The 20,373-nt window shown below is 49.5% G+C and overlaps 1 protein-coding gene across 1 annotated transcript; it reads right to left on the reverse strand.

Moving 5' to 3' along the window:
- Nucleotides 1-2,845: 2,845 nt before the first annotated feature.
- Nucleotides 2,846-8,408, reverse strand: SPATA19 (spermatogenesis associated 19). Its single transcript, XM_014596113.3, has 7 exons — nucleotides 8,272-8,408; nucleotides 8,118-8,174; nucleotides 6,691-6,822; nucleotides 5,942-6,036; nucleotides 5,217-5,294; nucleotides 3,540-3,624; nucleotides 2,846-2,931 (listed from the first exon to the last, which is right to left on the reverse strand). Exons 1-6 carry the CDS (start codon nucleotides 8,347-8,349, stop codon nucleotides 3,549-3,551), a joined length of 516 nt encoding a protein of 171 aa, XP_014451599.3. The 5' UTR covers nucleotides 8,350-8,408; the 3' UTR covers nucleotides 2,846-2,931; nucleotides 3,540-3,548.
- Nucleotides 8,409-20,373: the final 11,965 nt, after the last annotated feature.

Raw genomic sequence — 20,373 nt, forward strand, 5'->3', positions numbered from 1 at the left:
TGAGCTTCATGGGTAACTGTGCCACTGAAGGGCAGCTCAAGCCTCAAGGACTAATTGCATGGCTCCAAATCTTTCCCTTTACCACGCCTCATGCCTCGTGCGTGTTATGAAGATGTTGTTCCCTCTGCTGGGGCTTCAGCCTCCTTGTCCTCTGGCCCTTTAATATAGCTAGGCCTTCTAGCCGGAGGCCCACTGTGTTGGACCTGGCTTTGAGGCTCTAGCTCTGTTTGTCCCTTCTATCACCAGGCCCCATCTGGCTGCACCTGGCACTCTGTGCCTACTATGGGCCCAATAAATGCTTGAGCTTGCCCCTGGCAGAGCTCAAGGTGATTGTGTGTACCTTGGGTACTAATGGGACCTCCTACCACCCCTATAGTCCCAACCCTAAGCTGCCAGTACAAATGGTAAAGTAAACATATGCCCCAGAGCTATAACATAACAGCAACAGAGAAAGCAGCCCTCTGTCCCTTGAAGAGGGCAAACCTTCTTTACCTTGGGGCTTGCAAACCTCCCAGCCTGGCTCCTGGTGAGCTCCCTAAGCCTCTGTGTTCCCACAAGCAGCTAAGTGATCAGACCCGTGTCCCTGGGAGCCTCTCCTGGGCAGGAGCTCCTAACCCTGCAGCGAGCAGGGCTAGCCTGGCTTGCCAGCCCAAACCACAGACGTATGCACTCCCAGGGCTCTGCCTACTTCTGGTCAGGTGAGTGCCTGGGCTGGTTGCTAATTGCCTCATTAGCCCTGCTGCTCTGTCAACCAGCAGCTGCTGTCCTGCCTAGCCTGTAGAGCTCCCTGGCTAGGCTGCTTTTACCTTCATGTAACACGGACCCCCCAGGCTCTCTGTTACACAGTAGTACAGCGGGGTTACAATTGATGCTTCCCTTGACTGAGCTGGAAAGAGCTGGCAAAGAGGAAGAGACACTACTCCCCCACCCTGTGACTGCAATAGGGCCCTCAGGAAGGCCAGATCCAGGCCTCTCCCAGCCTGCTGTCCTCAGCTCCCATGCTTCATGCCTGGCACTTGAAGTCCAGCCTCCTCCATCCAGCAGAGCTTGCTCAATGCCCAGGAGCCCTCTGCCAGTCCTAAGGAACTTGGGTTAAAACGTGCATGGAGGTAAAAGGCTCCACGAGGGCCTTACATGCACCCAGACCTCTGCAGTGATCCACTGAGGTGCCCAAATAACATCATGGTGCCCTGACCACCCTAGGCCTGAGGGTTTGCCCCTGCACAGCACACAGATGAGGCTGCCCATGGGCCCTTCAGCATCTGCCTATGCCCCTGAGAAATCCATGATCCCAAACACCTTGATTAGCTCTTTCAGCCCCATTTAGCTACACAAATGCCTTGGTCATGGCTGAACAACCTCAAATTTGCCACTCATTTTGCTTTAATTCAGCGTGAATAGGTGCCCCCTGTACTACAGGTGCAGCTGGCGGATTGCTTCCAAGCCCCCCTCCCCTTCCAAGTGGCTTAATCATGCATGGAACAAAGCTCCATTCGAGCCACTTAATGACTTTGTTTCTGCCAATGTCTTGGAGACGCTGAGCCTGTAATAACAATGGTAATGGCTTTGCCCTCATCTTCTCCCTTGCTCTGTGTTTACCGTTGTTGCTTAACAAGCAACAGGAGCATGGGATCAGGGCTGGCCCTTTCTATAACAAGACCTTTCTGTGTTTCTTCCAGTGCCGCTCTCACAACAGGGCCTGATGGCCAGGACAGCCAGGAACCACATGATATAGGTGTAGGGGTAAGAGCGCCCCCCTCCGTGCCCACTTTGGACTTGACGCTCATCTCTCAATCCAGTGATTCTCTTCTCACTCCCGTTTCTTCCCTGAAGACTCCCAGAGCCCCTTTTCCCAGCATTCAGAATATAAGCAACCTTGTGAAGGAAAATACTGGTATATAGACGCACAACTAACTTGCCGTGGGCCAGCAGCAGCCTGAGCACTCAGCTCCAGCTTGCTCTTTGAGGTGGACAACTCTTCAGGGCTGGGCCTGTGTCTTCCCGTGGACCTGCACGGCCCAAGGCACAGCAAAGCTCTGCTCCCCGAATAAGGAAGGCCTCTGGCCATTGCCACAACACAAACAACAAATGCACAGAGGAATATGAAGGCAAAATCTCTGGAGAGAAACTTGCACGTGCATTACAGGCTATACCGGATCTATGAGATTCACCGGATCTATGATTCTATGAGATGGGAAATGCAATCTCACAAGGACGGTCTCAATACCACAGCAATGAATGACCTCTGTGAGGGAGAGGGCAAGTGGGGGATTGTTGCTATCCATAATCCCCTCAGTCTCCACCAACTCTCTCTATGCCTGAAGGTGTTTGTGCACAAAAGCTTGTAAAGAACAATTTTTCCAACTATTGAGTTGGTCTAATACAAAATATCACATTTACCCAAAGAACCTTGTCTGCCAGTGCTGCCCCCCCCCCCCCCCCCCTTCAAGGCATGGACAGGACTTGGCTCAAGAATCGCTCAAGCTTTGCCCACGGTAGAACAGCCAGCACTGGGGCAGGGAGCATCCATCCCTTCTTGAAAGGCTGGGAAGCATCTCAGGTGCCAGGATAAAAACCAGCAGGTTAAGTAGAGACTGAGGGACAGCTGGCACTGGGCAGGGTAAGTCCCCTGGCAGGCAGGCATGTTCTCTTATTCTTCCAGCTTCCCACAGTTTCTCACGCCACCTTCATTCCTCCCCTCCCTCTCTGCACTCCGCCATCCTGCAAGCTAACACTCCCATCTGCTGGAAAGTCGTTGCCAAGCACCTCAGACAGCTGCACGGACACGGGGCCAAGCCTGCTTGAGAAGCAGCAGGGCTCTAGGACGTCTTAAACAACTGTCTTTATTTATTTATCTGGGTTGGGAATCAGAAGATAACTATCACCCCAGCCGTGCTTCCAGCTGATCTGCTCTGAATTGGCCGGAGGAACCTTTGATACAGGACAAGAGGAGCGTTAGTTCAGCGCTGAGCCACGAGGCAGGACCCTGAGCAGCAAGGACATAGGAGTATCTTTACCCAGGGACCTCAGTGCACTCAGTGGAAAACTCCTGTTTACCCAGAAATGATGTTAGACAAGCGGGGATTTGGGCAAAGGGCCCTCTCCCCCTCCCATCCGCTCATTGGGTGACTTGGGGTAATTCAGCCTGGTGGAGCCCAGAATTGGCCTCTGGTTTCTCCCCCTAAAACTGGCTTGGATGTCGATACCTTCTTGGAGCTGAAAGTCTCACACCAAATATTTCCCCCTCATACTGGGCCCAGGCATAGCCCCAGCTCAGGACCAGGAGTGGGGGAGCCCACTGGGATGAACTGGAGGGGCCTGGGTGGAAGCAGTGATGGAAAGAAAACCCAGGGCTGCATAAAAATGCAGAACGAGGTCTTCTGCAAGCCCTAGTAGAGCCAGAGCTCCTGCTGCTGGGCTGCCAGACAGGCCAGGCTTGCCAAGGGGCATGGCGGGCTTGGAGAAGCTACAACGACCTGCCTTTCTAGGAAGGAGCTGGACTCCTTGTCTCAACCGTTTTACCTGGCCTGCTGCCTCACCTGCTGTCTTCAGCTTGAAAGAGTGGCCCGGATGTCAGTGTTTGACAAGTTGTCGTGCATAGCTTGGATCATGAGCTGGGATACACTGGAGGAACAAGGAGTTATGGAGGGGATCTGCTCAGTACTGCACTGGGGAAAACAGCTACCTGGGTCCACCACTGCACTGGGGAAATCACAGAGCTTGGCCCACCACTGCAGAGCGAGAACGCTGCCAAGAGCTGTGGGCACACTGCTGCTTCGCTGCAGCATCCCGGCAGTGGCCTGGCATCTTGACATGATTGTCCTGTAGTGGAGATTACTTAGGGGAATCTGTGGTTCAACCCCTAATGGGCAAAGCACCAAGAAAGCTGATGCTGAAAGTGAATCAATGGATGATGAAGTGATGACAACGGATGTGAGCTGATGTTGTCTAACACTGTGGTTCCCAACTTTTGGTACCAGGACCCATTTGCAAACATCAATGGCCTGTCCCGACCCAGTGACCCTCACTCTGAACCTGCTGCCCCCAGGCCCTAGTGTGTGGGCCAGAGGGCTGTGTGTGGGGCATGTGGGGCCCCAAGCAACCCCTCGCAGGCTGGACCCTTGCCAGCCTACAAGGGAAAAGCCACGGTTTTTCTTCTTTAAAGGAGACTCTATTTTTAAAATTTGATCTGTTTTTTAAATGTGTTTGCGGCCCTTTCATATATTCTTGCAACCCACTTTTGGGTCACAACCCACAGGTTGAGAACCACTGGACTCTAACAAGGCACGCGGAGGAATTTGGAAATGGACACAGCGGATGAGACCCCAGGTCCACCTGGCCCACTTGTCTGTCTGACAGCCGCCAACTCCAGGTGCTTCAGATGAAAGTGCAGGAACCTCGCAGGAGGTGTCTGTAGGGAAATCTGTTCTCACAAAGGTTCATCCTAATGGCTAGAGATCAGGTTGAATGCCTGGAAGAGGAGATTTTTAGCCTTCCCCCAAAAACTTGCTGTTTTACATTAGTTGTTATAAGCCTGAATAAGCTTCCAGTCTACGTAAATAGTCACTCCTGGAACCTCTGCCTTCGATGACTCCCTGTGGCAATGAGTTTGATGGTCTAATGACCTGCACCTACTGCATGAACAAAGTGTTTCCTTTGCTCAGGTTGGACTCTGTCCCCTTCCACTGACAGCGCCCTTGTTCTTGTGATGTGCCGCAGGGAAGGCAGGTTGAGCACCCAGCTGGGAGAACACCTGAGCTAGCAGAGGGTTGATCTTGGTTGGGCTCATCCCTAGCCAGTGAAGACTGGTTAGCTAAGGCACTGGGATCTCTTTTCCACTGGAAAATCACCCAGTTAGGGGCCTCAGATTACGTTTCCAAGAGCAGGCACAGCTAGAAGTAGCAGAAGCACCCAGGTTATGCCCCTGTTAAGGTACTGCCTTTGCTGGATCCTACCTGGAGTCTCTGCCTTGTTATTGTAGAGCTCCAGCCTTTTGGCTTGGCCAGAACACAGTGGGACTGTTCACCCTAACAACAGGTTAAGGGCAGGGTGCTCTGTGCTAAGACCACGAGCTCTTTGGGGCAGGGATGGGGACTCCCCATGGTGGTATCCAGAACCAGCCCTTTTGGGACTTGACCTCAGTTGAATCAAAACACATCGGCCTTTCCCCTCTTGAACCTGTTAGGCATTGCAGGGCCCTGTTGAAAGCAGCTCACCTGTTCCGGATTTGATCCAGCCTCTCTTGCATGGCTTCCTCTCTCATGTCACTCTGGACACGATAGACCTGGGTGCGGCTGCAAGGACAGCGGGCGTCTAGTCGGACACACTTCTTGACAACTGTTGCTCGATTGCCAAGAAGCGGCCAACCATTCCACTCCAGACCAGCACTGGGAAGATTCCCAGTCCTTACATGAACCCTTCAGTCTATAACCGAGGTACCGCCCCAATGGCAGGACAAGGAACTAACCTAGGAATGACCCAAGAGTCAGTCTGTGACCTCCAAAATAAGCAGGCTCCTCAGCATTGTGTTAAAGCCTGATGGAAGTCCTACTAGAGCCCAGGAGGTCTGAGTTGCTGTGTAATGACTGAGTGGGCATGATCGCTTCATGCTGTGGAAGGTCCTGGCTTCTCCCTCTCTCTGTCCTAATACACTGCTTTATAAGGAAGAAGTTAAGCTCCTGAGCTCTGTGATGAGCCACTGCCTGCATTGGGCGTGATCCTTGACCAGTGGAAATCAGCACAGCCCCATCAAGCTCGTGGTGCTGATACGCACCCTGGGAGGAGCAAGTCCTTTGGTCCAGTCCCAAGCCCATTCAGCTCCCAATGAAACTCATTACCTTCTCTTTGCCCTCCCTCACTTCCCTGGGGGAGCTTGACTCCAGCACAGCACCTCATGAGCCAGGCCAAAGAATTTCCACGAGGATGAGTACAAGGACTTTACCTCCATCGTATGAACTGGACCTTTGTTCTCCCGTCCGAAAGAGAATGGTTAGATGCCGCCAACTCCGGCAGTCTGCTGTTAGAGACTTGAACCATCTAAGAGCAAGAAAGAGGGTAAAGCAAAGCCAGTTACTGCCAGCAGCATCTCAGCCTGATGGGAACTGGGATGAAACTCAGCTGAAGTCTTCACCAGATAGATAGCCTGCTTTACAGCCTACTTTCACAGGAGGCTCGTTGCAACCTCGCGTGCTGCTTTCACAGTCCCACTACTCAGAAGCTGCTTGCCAAGACTGCATGGATCATGCTCTGCAGCACAGGATATGCCAAACCTCTGCTCCAACCACCTGATATTACACATGGCAATGTAAAGCCACTGGTGCTTTATGTGCAAGAAAAGCCATTTCTTTGCCTCTTGTGTCTCTAAGGGCCTGAAGTCAATGGGAGCCTTTCGCTTCACTTGCAACAGGCATCCTGCTATGGGATGTTTCAGAAGAAGGTAGGGAAACAGAATACAACCAGCGACTTGAGGTAAAGCTGCCCAGGCAGAGAGGCTAGTCCTTCCTGGCCCAGTCAGATCAGCCTGTCCCCTTGTAGAACGATGACTGCTTAGCCCCTTAGACGGGTCCAAGCCGACTGCCAAGGGCCAGGTTTCCAGCCCGCAAGCATCCTGCTGAGAGTAGCTGGGGAGGGGGGTGCAAAGGGGACACTTGTGAAGATCTGGCCCTTGTATCCATCCCAGAATGGAAATACCTGTGACCTGGTCATTCCTGTATCAGCAGGGCCCATCCTGTTCTCTGTCCCGTTTTCTGATCTGGTTTCTGACCTGGTTTCTGCTTTGCCTTCCAATTTCTGCTTAAAGAGCTTGGAAGCTTCTTCTTCGATCTGAAAGGGAAGCAAAACCAGCTATGCCCTTTTTGGGCAACTCGGCCCGAAACTCACCAAGGGGGTCAGAGCCTAGAGCACACTGGGCTTGGCTACACGTAGCCTTTTCAGAGCGGGATTAGCCCCAAATCGCCATTTTTAAGGCACATTCAGGGAGCATATCCAAACATGTGCGCCCTGATTGCACCTTAAAAATGGTGATTTTAGGTTAATCCCACCTAAATTTGATACAAGTACCACATTTAGGCACGATTAGCTAAATCGCATTAACCCACATGTAGATGGTTAATGTGCATTAACACTGTGTGCGTCAATGAACACACGCTGCATTCATGTGCATTAGCGTGGCTACGCGTGGGCTAATGTGACTTAGCTATGCGAGCCCCTTAATGTGCATTAGCGTGGCTACACATGGGCTAATGTGACTTAGCTATGAGAGTCTAAATTTAATGTCCCTTCATGCGCATTAGTGTGTCTATGTGTAGACGTGCACCTAAACGGCTTTAATGCGCCTTAAACAAAGGCACATTAAGTTTAGCAACACATGCACACACTCCCACTGTGTAGGTGAGAGACCTCCATGGCTATTGCACCCCCAGAGCCTGAGACTGGAATCGGAGCCCCCTGCTTACTGCCAGGTACCATCCTAGCTTGGTACCATAAAGCAGCGCGACTTGCCAGATCAGGACCACGCACAAGCCTTTCCTGGCTACCATTCAGCTGGTTGCCCTGGAGGGTTTGACCCTTCATTGCACTAAAGGCTGCAGTCCCGGCCCTTGCACTGCACTAGCCCAGGATGGGGCATTATTCTGCCACAACCGTCTTTCGCATAGTACAGGGTAGTTAGCAACGTGATGTTGAGCCAGAGGGTTACACTTTCCCGTTGCTGTCCAAGTGCCCGGGCCTTACAACCTCAGTGCCCACCAGGCACCTTGGCATTACATCCAGTTACCTTCCCTTCTAATGAACAGGTCAGGCTCAAGCTGTCACCCCAGGGCCCCTCTGATAAATGCCTGCTAAATCTTGGTCTCATTCCACCCTCCCCCAACATTAGCATCTAAGGGCCCAAGCACCACACAGAGGGTCCTCTCCTGCTCAGCTTTCTGGCACTCAAACGTTGTAACAAGCTCCCCCCTGTGACTGTCCTGGTATCTGAGCATTAAAGGTCTGTCCCCGATTCAGCATCCAGGCGATGGACAGCTTTCACAGGCTTTGGCAACCTCACTGCCGATGTTGTACCCTGCCTGGGCCACCTTGCTGAGGCTCTCACTCAGAGATGGGCAGGCTCTCCTCACCTTCCTCAGCCAGTGCTCCAGCACAGACACCGTCTCCATCTCCATCACTTCAGTATCCTGAGAAGAGCAAGATGGGGTGAGTCTGGCTTTTACCCCCGGTATCCCCCACCAGGACCCTGCAACACAACCAGACTATACTCCTCCCCACTTTTACCTGAGCCTTGCAGGCTGGGAGCGGGAAGCCAGCTACTTTACGGGCCATGATATATGTGGTCCACAAGGAAATAATCATCCTAGCGCACCTTCCCCCAGGAGGCGAACCCTCCCTCAGGCCACCTCTCCCGTGGGACCCGGTGGCCACTGCAGTAAGAACTCTGGTGTCGGGGCAGCTTTATTGCATCACGTGGCTCCAACCCGCAGCAACCGCCGATGAAGTAACAATGGCACAACATACCTCACCAGCCCGTCTCCTCCACTGGCGTGGCCAGGCAGGGAGGGCGAACCCGCGTGTTCACAGCAGGAATCCTCCTTTCTGGAGTTGGGAATGACTGGGCCTTTTCCTGGATGTGCCCCTCCCTGTGATGACTCTTGGGAGGGATCTTGAGAGGTCACCTAGTCCATCCCCCAAGAAAGGAGCAATCATGTCCAAACCATTCCTGGCACTTCTCTAAATTATTGTTAAAAAAATCTCCTGTGATGGAGACTCAGCAGCTCCCCTAGGTCACCTGTTTCGTTGTTGATAGAAATATTTCCCCGATGTCTAACCTGAATCTCCCTCATTACAATTTAAGCCCATCACTCATCATCCTGTGCCTAGGGGACATGGAAACCGCCCTAGCATTGGAGCACCAACCTGGTATTCAAAGGAGCCTGAGTCCAAACTGAATTTCACTGGCACACGGGGCACCTGTTTGGAAAACCCATCCAGTCTGGCAAGGTTGGAAGCGTTATCCCCCATTTGGCAACCCCTTTCATTGTGGAAGTGGAACGTGACAGCCCAAGGGCCCGCGGCACTCGCTGACCAGCTAGGGACTGAACGCAGGTCTCCTGGTTCTCACTGCATAGCTTTGGTATCATGAAAGTTTATAGAAAGAAACTTTTCAAGCTGTGTCTATGTCCGAATGGCTGATTCTCCGAATCGGCATCAAATCTTCAGGTTCGGCCGAATGGAATCAGGGACAGCGATCTGAATCAATGAATCGAATCACTGTCCCCGATTTGGGCCAAATCCGAATTGAATAGGGCCCGTTTCGTACACCCCTACATGAAACGCCCCCTGAGCATGCACGTTCCCCGTATTTCACTTTTTAGCTCAGCCCGGGGTTCCCGTGCACAAAGCCGGCTGTAGGGAAAATAGTGCCCTGGGAGAACCTGTATTTTGGTGCTCCTCCCAGTCAGTGGCACTGCTGCAGGGTGGACTGCAGCAAGTGCCATCCTGCCCGCGTGTGCCTGGCCCGCTTCCTTCTGAGTTGCAGTGGGAGCCATGGGCTGCGAGAGATGCTGTCTTTACTCTAAGCTCAATAGCCAAGGGCTCTGTTTCATAAGAACTGCCATACTATACACAATATCATTTTCTTTCTCGGTTCCCAGTTTCAGCCTAGCTGGCACGTTTCTGAGCTCCCCTGTACTGTGTCACTGCACTCGCCTCCTCCAAATCTTTGCTGGGGTTTCTATGGGATTTTTCACTTCCCGTCCTAAAGCATTGTGCAGGATAGCTGGGCATTGGTAGCCAGCTGCCGTGGGCCACCTGAGAGGTAAAGTCATTGCAGTAGAGTTTGCAAAGCTCCTCAGGCTGCCAGGTTAACTGCAAATTAGGCAGTCCTCTAAATTCTAGGGTCAATTAAAGGAAACGATCTCTTCTTTCATAACCATTGACACAGGTGGTATTTGCAGATTAAAAATCGCTCAACTCTAAAATTCCACTAAGTTTTTTTAAAAGCTGTATGAGAGACAAGCAAGAAGCAACTACTGCTGTCCTAACGCAACTGAGGCTGGCACTGGGATTGCTATTAGGCCCAGCGGTGGTGTGGCTGACTTATTTCATCTTCAGCAGCCACGCGAAGAGCGACTTTCAAAGGAGCCAAGTTCTGCACAGCCCCTGCCACCTGGAGGACAGGCAGGTTTTCAGATGGCCCCAGCACCACTCCAAGCCTGGTCTGGAAGCACGTGCAAGTCAGCAAGATAGGACCATTGCTGTTTGAAGACCTGCTAAACTGTACCCGTTTCCAGGGGCTGCTGCACTTCAGAGGGGGACCGAATTGACTACAGCACAGGGGACACACATGGGACCTTGACCGTCCCCATTCTAACCTAGGGGGCTGCAGCAGGAAAGGAACGGGAGCAGCTTCGTACATCCAGGCATTGAACCTTTTCTTCTCGTGCACCGTGTGGCGTCGTCTGCTCCTGGCACTACAAAGGCCAGCAAATTAGGATCTGCCACACCTGGACAGCACTGATAGCAGTCACACAGAAATCAAGGAACAGCCACTCGTCTTCACCCAGCATCGCATGGCTCAAACATGAAGCAACCACTGGCAAAGTAACAATGGCATGGTGTTGGCAATGTGCTGCAGTTAGAAGGGGAATAGCTCACCAGCCCGACCTACTCCACTGGTGTGGCCACTCAGTGAGGGGGAACCTATGTGCTCACAGCAGGAATTCTCCATCCTGAAGCCCTTAGTCCTCCAGGCACAGTGATGGGCTATCCCAGGAGTCCCAGACAAGGATACTGGTGGGATTTCACAAGAACCTCTGACCCCGAAGGGCAAGACTTCACGAGTGTCCATAAAACGAGTCACGACAGCCAGAAAGTAAAACAAATGCCGCGTACGCCTCCGGTTTCTTTTTTAACAAATGTTTATTTATATCAAAATACAAAACATTTCTGAAGCAGAGTAATGTTACATGAGGAGCAATTAAATGTTAAACTTTAATCAGTTCCAAAATCCATCATTCTCCTACAGAATGGCTAGTTTTACGTAACATTGCAACACTGCCATAATTTCTTAACTGGGTACATTTTTTTTTTTAACTGTTTTTTTAAAAATTTTCATCTATGAACATGCAATGTTACTGGCAATGAGTTGTTTAGTACTCAGCAGCCCATAAAATACCAGCAGGCAACGGTCTAGGGACAAAACACTCCCAATTAAGGCAGGGTTTCAAATTAAATTTTCCTCCAATTTATGTTCGTGTATGGTTTTCAACTGGCAACAGCCCAAGTGCCTAAGGGGCCAACATCCTTGGCAGACAGAGCGGGTTTATTGCTTAGAGCCACCAAACCAGACATGGCTAGGAGTTGCCTCCAGTGAACGCCCGTCGGGTTCGCTCTATGTTTTGGATAGAGGCGGAGGGGCCGAGACACGGCTGGACAGAGAGTCGGGCAAGGTCTGGCTTTGCACTGGCCAAGCAATTTGGCTCAGTTGGAAGATTTTCAGCCAGTCCTTGAAGGGCGGATCGGACAAATCTCAGCTGGGCGTTTTCCCGTGACAGCTAACGCTCTTCAGGAGACACCGTCAGCTTCCTGGCTGCTCTCTGCCCAGCTGGCTTCCCGGGAGGGGAGGAGAGCAAGGAGTTGTTCACGTTCCCTGGGAGGTTACAGTCACTTGCCGAGAACAAATTAGCACCCGACTGGTGGGGCGAGGGTGCCCCCGTTCGCTCCTCTTGCTACAAAATTAGGGACTGTAGACAAATGTGGGCCGTGCCTCCTCCTCAGCCCCAAATGCCCTCCACGTAACAGGGAGCCCGGAGCAGGACGAGGCCTTCCCCGGGGCTCCCCCGTGACGGAGTACGAATTCCAGTCTTTACTGCCCCTGCTGGTATTTTACAGGTCTTCACAAAAACAGAGGCTGAGAGCAACAATACAGATATAGAGAGATTATATAGAGCGCAGAGTAAGTTTCTTATAAGGCTTTGGTACAGCACCATCATGTCTCAGATTTATTTCTAAATCGTTTACAGAAAAAAAAAAAAAGCTTACTGAAAAAATAGTGTTTTGTTTTTCTTTTCTTTTTTTTTCTTTTTTTTAATTTTCTTCTTTTGAGTAGCATACCTGAAGTTCAAAAAATTAACCCTCTAGTTGCCATTCAGGCTCACACGAATGATTTTTGCTGTGTGCATCTGTGCAATTTAAAAACACAACAAGTCAAAACCAACCTACCGGTAAAGTGTTACACAGCCAACTCCCCTTGCCGTAGCCACCACGCTGCTGTGCCCCGGAGCGGCTGAGAGTTTGAATTGCACGAGTCAGTAATCAATACCACAGAAATTCAGTAGTTGATCACTACGAAACTTCATTATATATATAAAAAAAAACCAAACAAACCCCAAACCCAAAAAGAAAGAAACCCTAAGAACAAAAAATCACGACGACAAACATTGAGGAACCAGTGGAACTAATGTTTCCTTTATTGTTATTGTTAAAAAAGTCAGTTCCACCGGCTACTGTTGAAACAGCACCAAAGAGCACCCTAACGTGTGTTATACATTGTAATACTCAACATTCAAGAAACAGAAACGAGGTTGAATGTTCTTTGAGGGTCGAAGGGGTTCTTTAAATCGATAGACAAGAGGCTCTTTAAAAAAAGGAAAACCTATCCGACACAAAAAGAGGATCAGCTGGAGTTCTAGGGAAGATCCCACTTCATGGGAAAAGTCCTATAGGTTTAACAAGAAACCAAACCAATATGGATTGATGGAAAAGTCATAGGGTTTCATAGATTCTACAAACCTAGCAAACTATGTTCGCAAGAAAATGATACGCTTTTTAATCGGCGTTTGGAAATCGGCTTACAAAATTCTATAAGCAGGGCTAAATTCTCTATGAAACCCCAGATGATGGCCCAAGGACCCTATAGAAAAATGGTGATCATGGGCTCTTACACTTCTACAGGCTTTTCCCACGAGGGAAATGCAGAGAGCCCACACAGTTGTACAGAAGGTCCCAAGTTATCTTTATTTCAAATGCTGGGACCAAGAGTGCTAATCACTTGGTTTTTGCCCCGAAACACGATTGTTCTACAAGAAGCGTATAGTCACAGACCACAGGGGAGCAGGGTGGGGGTGTCTGTATATGAACTAAAGGCAAAACAATGCCCAAGATGAGTCCATCCCGCGTCACCTTGCTGCCAGTGCACCTCATGCTACCTACCAGCCTCGGTGAAGCACTGAGAAGCATCAGAGGTTGACCTGTTTCATGAAGCGACCTGAAAAAACAAGGCTGACCTTCAAGCGCACCCAGGATGGGGAGGGCACAGAAAGGATGGAGGTCTCAATATACAGCCCCGTGGTACAGAAAAATGAAAGGAGGGCTCAAGACAATCTGCCCCTCTCCTCTCTGATTTTACACAGGCTAATATTTAGGGTGACGGGGCACACTAGAGGCTTGAAGCATGGCCGGAAGGCCTTTGTAACAAGAGCACTTCGCTCTCTTGTCAGTGGAATCCATCGAGATTTCCCTTAATTACCAGAATATCCATTCAAAGCAAATCCCCTTAATGTTTCATCCTGGAAGAACTGAAACAAAACACAAGCACAAGACAGAGACCAGGGGCTGCAGGTAAAAATGACCAAGCAGAGACCCGCTGTCTCCAAGACTGTCCCCGTCCCCGACAATGTCAGAGGGGAAACGAGTGGCTGCTCACTTGCAACTGGCACCCAGAGGGTTAATATTACTGTAGAAAGTGTGCTTTATAAACATCCTTTTCTCCACCCTCCCCTTTTCTGTGAGCCTAGGGATAAAGGGTGGACGGGGAAGCAAGAAAGATGCCAACACCGCACCAACTCAACGAACAACCCCACACAACCGACACGGGAGCGCCCCAAGCTCAGGGTGGGCTCAGCCACGGAGACTGAATGCAAGAGATGCTGAAATCCCTTTCACCTCTTGCTACATCTCCCCCCTTTTTCTATTTCTTTCAGTCCTTATGTATTTAGTTCCCATCACCCCAAATTAAAGGTTCTCTCAAATATGCTTTCATCTCAACAATTGGTGCTGAACAAATCTCAGCATGAAATTAGAAACAAATCTTCTTAAGGTTAAAAAAAAAAAAAAAGAACCACAAAACAGCATGGGTCAAACCGAAGAAAGAAGCTGTGCCATTAAGAAGGGTACGGGCACCTAGCACCCCCTACCTCTACTTAACAGGTTACATTCATGTTTTAGCTGGTTAGATTTGCCCTGGTACAGAAAGCTGGGTGTGGGGGTGGATTCGGGGAGGGTTAACAAGCAGAGGACAGCTAACCAGCTAGTTCACTCCACCCCAGCACTTCTTTGGGGACCAAAGAAACTTTCCAATGTAAGCTCCTGAAAGAGCAACTGGAGCCTTTTGTAGGTGGAGACGGTCCTCTGGCCACCTTCAGCCTTTGCTCCATAACGTTTACTTGTTTGCTGTTACAGCGCAGGAAGGGATGACAGGAATTCGGGGTCATCACTCTTCCCACCACACCACCAGCTTTCCCTTCCCTAGCTAGGGAAAGTTAAAGGTCAAAAAGGTTGCTGAGGTCTAAAACAGATTGGAGAAGTAGGAAAGGAAATCGTTTTTCTCAAGTCCTTCTCCCTTGCTGATGCCCACTCTAATATTCCTCAGAAGTCAAGGGTGTTTCTGGGGTGGGGAGGACACAAGAGGCTCCTCTAACAGCAATTTATTGCTTGTCAGGTTAGCCAGGCTACTGCAGCTGGCTGGGCTTTAAATGCCACAGCCCAGAATAGCCCAGGAAGGGCAAATGAAGCAGTGAGGGCTGCCCCCGTCACCTGTGTGAGCAAAGATCAGTGACAAACGTGACCTCTGACCACACAGCCACCTCGTCTGGAAGGACATGAAGAGTTTTGCTGCCTTTGGCTGTCTCGATGGCTGAGTAGAGACTAGCACGCGAGAGGCAGGAGGGCAATAGTTTACGTGCCTTCATTCGGGTTTCAGATCAGGCTTGCACACTCATGACTGGCCTGGTTTCTGGGAAGCCAGTCACCCCGGTAGGCAGCACGCACTGGCCAAATCCAGTGGAAAGAGACCAAAACTTCACAGTTCACAAAGAAGCAGGCTGGGGAATCCTACAGTCACTCACTGCGAAGGGAGCTCATACACTTCCCTTCAGTGCTGGAGTGATGATCAGGTCTGCAGGGCAGTATGGGAGGTGCACAGACAGAAGCTACTCTAGGCAGGCACAATTTCTGTCACGTGATCATTTCTGAGCTGTGCCTCGCTGTCTCAAGCGAGTGGCAGGAGCCTTTGACCCAAAGCCCACCACCACTTGCACTCCCTTTCTCAAACTGAGACCATCTCAGGGACCTTTGGGAGCTTCTGACCAAGCTCCTGACTTTATGGCACACTGGAAGCAGTAGCAAATGCACCCTCACTACTCATTTAGGGACTCTCCTTGCTCCCATTAAGTCCATGGTAAAACACCTATGGACTTCAGGGGTGTAGAAGCAGGCCCCTATAGGATAAAGTATCAGAGGTAGAGTAGACCAGGAGTTAGTAACTTCTAGTCAACAGTAATACTCCTTGGGACTTGCACAAGGCCTCTCAGCCTTGATGAACTGTACAAACAAACATCACTCATTAGTCCTCGTCATTGTGAAGTGACAGGTAAGGATCATTCCCATTGTACAAGCCCAAGACCGTGTTGGTAAATTTGTGCCAGAGCTGAGATTACAATGGAGAATCTTTGTGCATTCATTCCTGCAGGTAAAGCATACATTGCTTTAGGTCTTGAGGGAATCTAGGCCAATTCTTGGTCTCAGCAAAGTCTACAGGAGTTTTTTCCTATGGCTTCAGTGCAACCACAGACTGGTCCTTTAGACTCAGTTTGGAGGGTATGTGTCTGCTTGCTAAGAACCCACCCATCACGCCAACAGCCCCCGAGCACTGTGAAACACTCTTACCTGATATACATGAGAGAGCTCAGACCCTCCACCTGCAAAACCTGTCTGCAGAAGGGGTCTGGCAGCAGTGAGGTCACACAGCAGGAACTGATCCCCAGGGATTGGTTTTTTCTTTAAATGTGAAGAGTCTTACAAGCCATCCCAAGGTCCCCTTCGCCTTTGACACCATCTCTACCAAGTCCTGAGGAGTCATGGTTTCGCTTAATATTGCTTTGAAGAAAAAAAGAAAAACCTCAGGCATCATTTCAATTACACTCACTGCAGAACTGTATCAGTCTTGTCCCTTGAAACTCCTCCAAAAAAGGAGCTGGTTTCTTTCCCAGCAGAAGTTGTATTATTGGATTGAATTCACCCTGCGGGGCAGGATGGATTTGGGAAGACCAAAACTATACCTACACTGTATGTGTGCCTTTACCAAAGACATGACCCCAGCTCTGGCTGTTGAAAGAGACAGGCAACGGCAGCCCCAGAAGACCCTTCTAAGGCTTCAAAGTCAGCAGTCCTTTTAGGAGAGGTATATATATTCATAATGCCTAGATAGATGCAGCCTTAGTATATCATGCAACTCAATTCCCCGATTCTATACGAAACCTACAGGCAACACACATGCAACCAAGGCTAGCCAGAGGTCAGGGCCTTCCCCAACCTCTGAAAGCTAATGACAATCCACTTTAAGCCTTGTTTTCATGTTGGATCCCCTGAGAAACGGAGCCCCAAAGGGCACAAAACCAGTAACTGTTGCCACCTTTTCCCTTGGAGGTTTCTGAAAGAACTAGACTCTTGAATTACAGCTGCAAGTCCCCAACTTCCATCCACCCTGTTATTAAAGACCCTGTCCTCTGAAGGTCTGGCAAAGGCAACAAGGATTCATAAAGACAGAAGGACTAGGCGGCTTTGTAACCAGTGGAATCCATGGAGGGGGAATGGCATTTGGCAAAGGTCAGGAGCAGCCCAAACCAGATCAGCAGAGCCATGTCACAGTGCCAAACATATCCTCTCCCTTTGTGCCTTTCCAGACCCAGATGTTCCAGTGCAGAGGTTGTCCTTTGGGGCACTGGAACCAACCTTCACAGTAATGGCAGGGCCATTGTGGACTTGGATCTTCTAAAGTTACAAATCAAGCGAACAAAACTTTACATTTATTTCTTAATAAAAGTATGCTTTTTTTTTTTAAACTTTAAGTACCATTCCTGTGTCTAAAACCGAACGTGAATGCAGCCTAACACTATACCTACAGTGATAGGCACCCTCGTCTCATAGCTACTGATCCTAATTCATGCTAACAGCCCCTCATTTCTCTTTCCTTCTCAAAACAGGGCACTCTTCTCTTAAAAGAGATACCCCCAAGCTGGCCTAGCAGTTCAGGAAGACAGAATTCGATTTTGCTGTGCACGAATACCGCAACGCGGACTGCAAGCCCCAGCCCAGCCTAGAACGATATGGCGAATCTCTGCATTACCCTTCTACCTCCTCTAGTTTATTTGTTATTTTAAATATCCCCCTCCCATTCCCACTCCCTCCCACTTCAATTTCTAACAGAAGTGATAGCATACACCAGCAACAACTTAGCTGTGTTTCACAGATCAGATAAGCTGCAGAATAGGCAGGACCTGCAATACGCTAACACTCAGCAGACAGACTCAGTGCACACAGTACGCAAATCAGACCAGCTGTGTCGCCCAAAGTCCAGCAAAGATAAAAGATCACAACAATTCACAACAGACTCTGCTGAACCAAAGACTGCATTCAGTTGTGACCATTTGCTTGGACTCCACAGAAGATTTGCTGCGGTGCAAGTCCACAACTCACCCAAAGATACAGTATTGCTCAAAATAGCTCTAAGCATGGGTACAAATATAAAGCAAACTATATGACTTTTATATATATATATATTTTTTTAATTTATTTATATATATAATTTGTCTCTTTATATTCGGATGGAGAAGTGGAGAACTCTAAACACAATGCAATCCAAAACGACGCTCTCTAATCCTGCTGTTTAGATTCTCTCCACCTCTGACAGCCTCTCTCGAGCCTCGTGGAAGTTTCAGACACATATTACTAAGATATTTTCTTTTAAATACTTTGTATTTATCCCCCCACCCCTTTAAAATAGAACGTAAATATATATTTATTTTATTTACAATGCAGCTTTAAATACACAAAGCTCACGTCTGTATGGGTTTGTACAGATGCCGGGGCCCACCTATCACCAATTTTTTTATTGGTGCCTGGTGCTTCAGAAACAAGAGAGGACACACTTGTCATTTTATACCCTAGGATCCACTCCCTCCCATGGAGACTAACTTCCTCTGCAGGTATGTTTAATCCTCAGGGAAGAAATCTTGGGCCAAGCTCCCTTCTTGGTTATACCTGCAGAGGCCAAGTGAGTAATCTGGGCGTGCTGGGGAGGCCGTCCCAAATCTTGCAAAGGAAATTCCTGGGTCTACTGTGGAGCAGAAGGTCAAGTTGTTACCCAGCTCCTTGGCACAAACAAGCTTGTCTGCACGGTCTCATATGGGCCACGATCCCATCCCTTGTCTCCAGGCCTCTCCAGAGCTCCCAGCCATTCTGGAGGTATTTTATTGCCCTGTGCCAAGCACTGGCAGCAGAGGGACCAAATCTCACGAGCTGATGGCTGCCTGACTTCCCTGGAAGTCAGAGCTTGCCACGGCTCAGGGACTCTGTCCTGAAGTAAACAGCTGGCAGTTTGCCCCCCCGTTACTTGGGAGTTACCAGAACCCCCACCCCATCACGCCCCATTTTTATTTACTTAAAAATCCTTACACGTCACTATAAAGCATGCTTGCAACATCTGAAGCCCCCGAACCCAGACCAACCCAACCTTCCTCCCCTTTCTTTCCCCACCCTCTCCCTATATATAGTTCTAAATCCATGCATGTATCCAACCACCCAGAGCCCTCGGGATTGTGGTGGGGATGACCTCTCTGTTGCATATGTCCTGAGGTTACCCAGCTTAACTGGGCGAGGTGCATATTAATCGAACAAAAACCAGGAACAGACACTCAGACAGTGAAGAACTGGGCAAGCCAAAAAACACATGGGAGGAAAAGAAACTGCTTTGAAAGGATTTGCTGATGGAAAGAGAGCTAGCAAAAGTGCTGTGCACAAGAAGTAAAGGGCAAAGGAGAAATGAGCTCCCCTTTTTGCTTTCCCTCTCTCATCCACATCACATGAAGGGTCTAGCTGCCTTCAAGCCTTTTTCCAGAAAGCAGGACAAGGCTTTATGGGAGATTCCTGTCAACAGCGTGTGTCTATAAGCTAGTCGCAATTAAATGGATCTCTCCAATTTACACACGCCTCTCGCATGCGTCTTACACGGCAATGCCATCACGGCTTCGCCAGCTGGTAAAGGTCCTTCAGCACACCAGGCTTCTCTTTCACGTGAAGACATTAAGGTATTCCACTGCATCACCTTGCATGCGAGGAAGCACACCTAGAGAGGCACAGAGAGGTAGAGACACATGCAAAGTAATACAAGCAAGTCAATGGAAGAAATGAAAACAGAACCCAGGTATCCCGACTCAGGGATTGTGGCTATCCACCTCCTCACCACTCCCTTTCTCTTTACGCACAAGTCCACCTGCTGCTCTCCTTCTTGCAGAGCCTGGAGAAGAGTGTGCACCTTGCAGACAGGGCATGCAACAACAGACCACCAAAAGGACAGCAACTGTGGGCATCTACAAAGCATGGTCAAATAACTTCTCAGTTATGAGTCGTCTTCGTGACTACTTGTAACCCTAGCAGGCACAACTCCACAGGACAATATAGTGTTCAAATTGGCAGTCCCTTAAAACCACTGGGTTTTGGATCTTGGCGAACACACTTACCAATAACTCAGTTCTGTTCTTAACTACACAGGTGTAAATCCTGCATAACTAACAAAGTCAGGTGAGGTATTCTGGGTCTATCAAGAGACGCTCAAAAATCTTGGCCTGGCACACAATGCAAACTTCACTGTGCAGGTGGCGATGCAGGTTTGCTTTAGCGATATTTATACTTTCAGACACCCGGTGAATGTTATACTTGCTATTCCCCTTCCAAAGAGGTAAGAGGGGAGCCAGTTCACAAACTAGGATGACAGGATGGCTGGAGTGTGACAGAAATGGCCTTGCCACTGATACAACAGCGTCCAAATGTTATGACATCATGCCCAAATGTTATGACATCACACCAGCATGGCATGGTGCATTGCAGTGGTGGAAAAGTTACAGCATGACACGCTTGTCAGACGTCAGCTTTCAGGTTACAGCCCTTGGTTGTGTTGGGGGTGGGAGTCTGGACCGTTCCAGACTCTACAAACCAGCAAATCAATCTAAAAACCCAGCAAGAGCCAGCAATAAGACAACAGGTCTTACTGGGGTTTTCATGCTTCTCTGAAATTTCTAGCATAAGCCACCACAGGAGGAAATC

The sequence above is a fragment of the Alligator mississippiensis genome, chromosome 16 (assembly GCF_030867095.1).
Source record: "Alligator mississippiensis isolate rAllMis1 chromosome 16, rAllMis1, whole genome shotgun sequence".
Classification (NCBI taxonomy): Eukaryota; Metazoa; Chordata; order Crocodylia; family Alligatoridae; genus Alligator; species Alligator mississippiensis.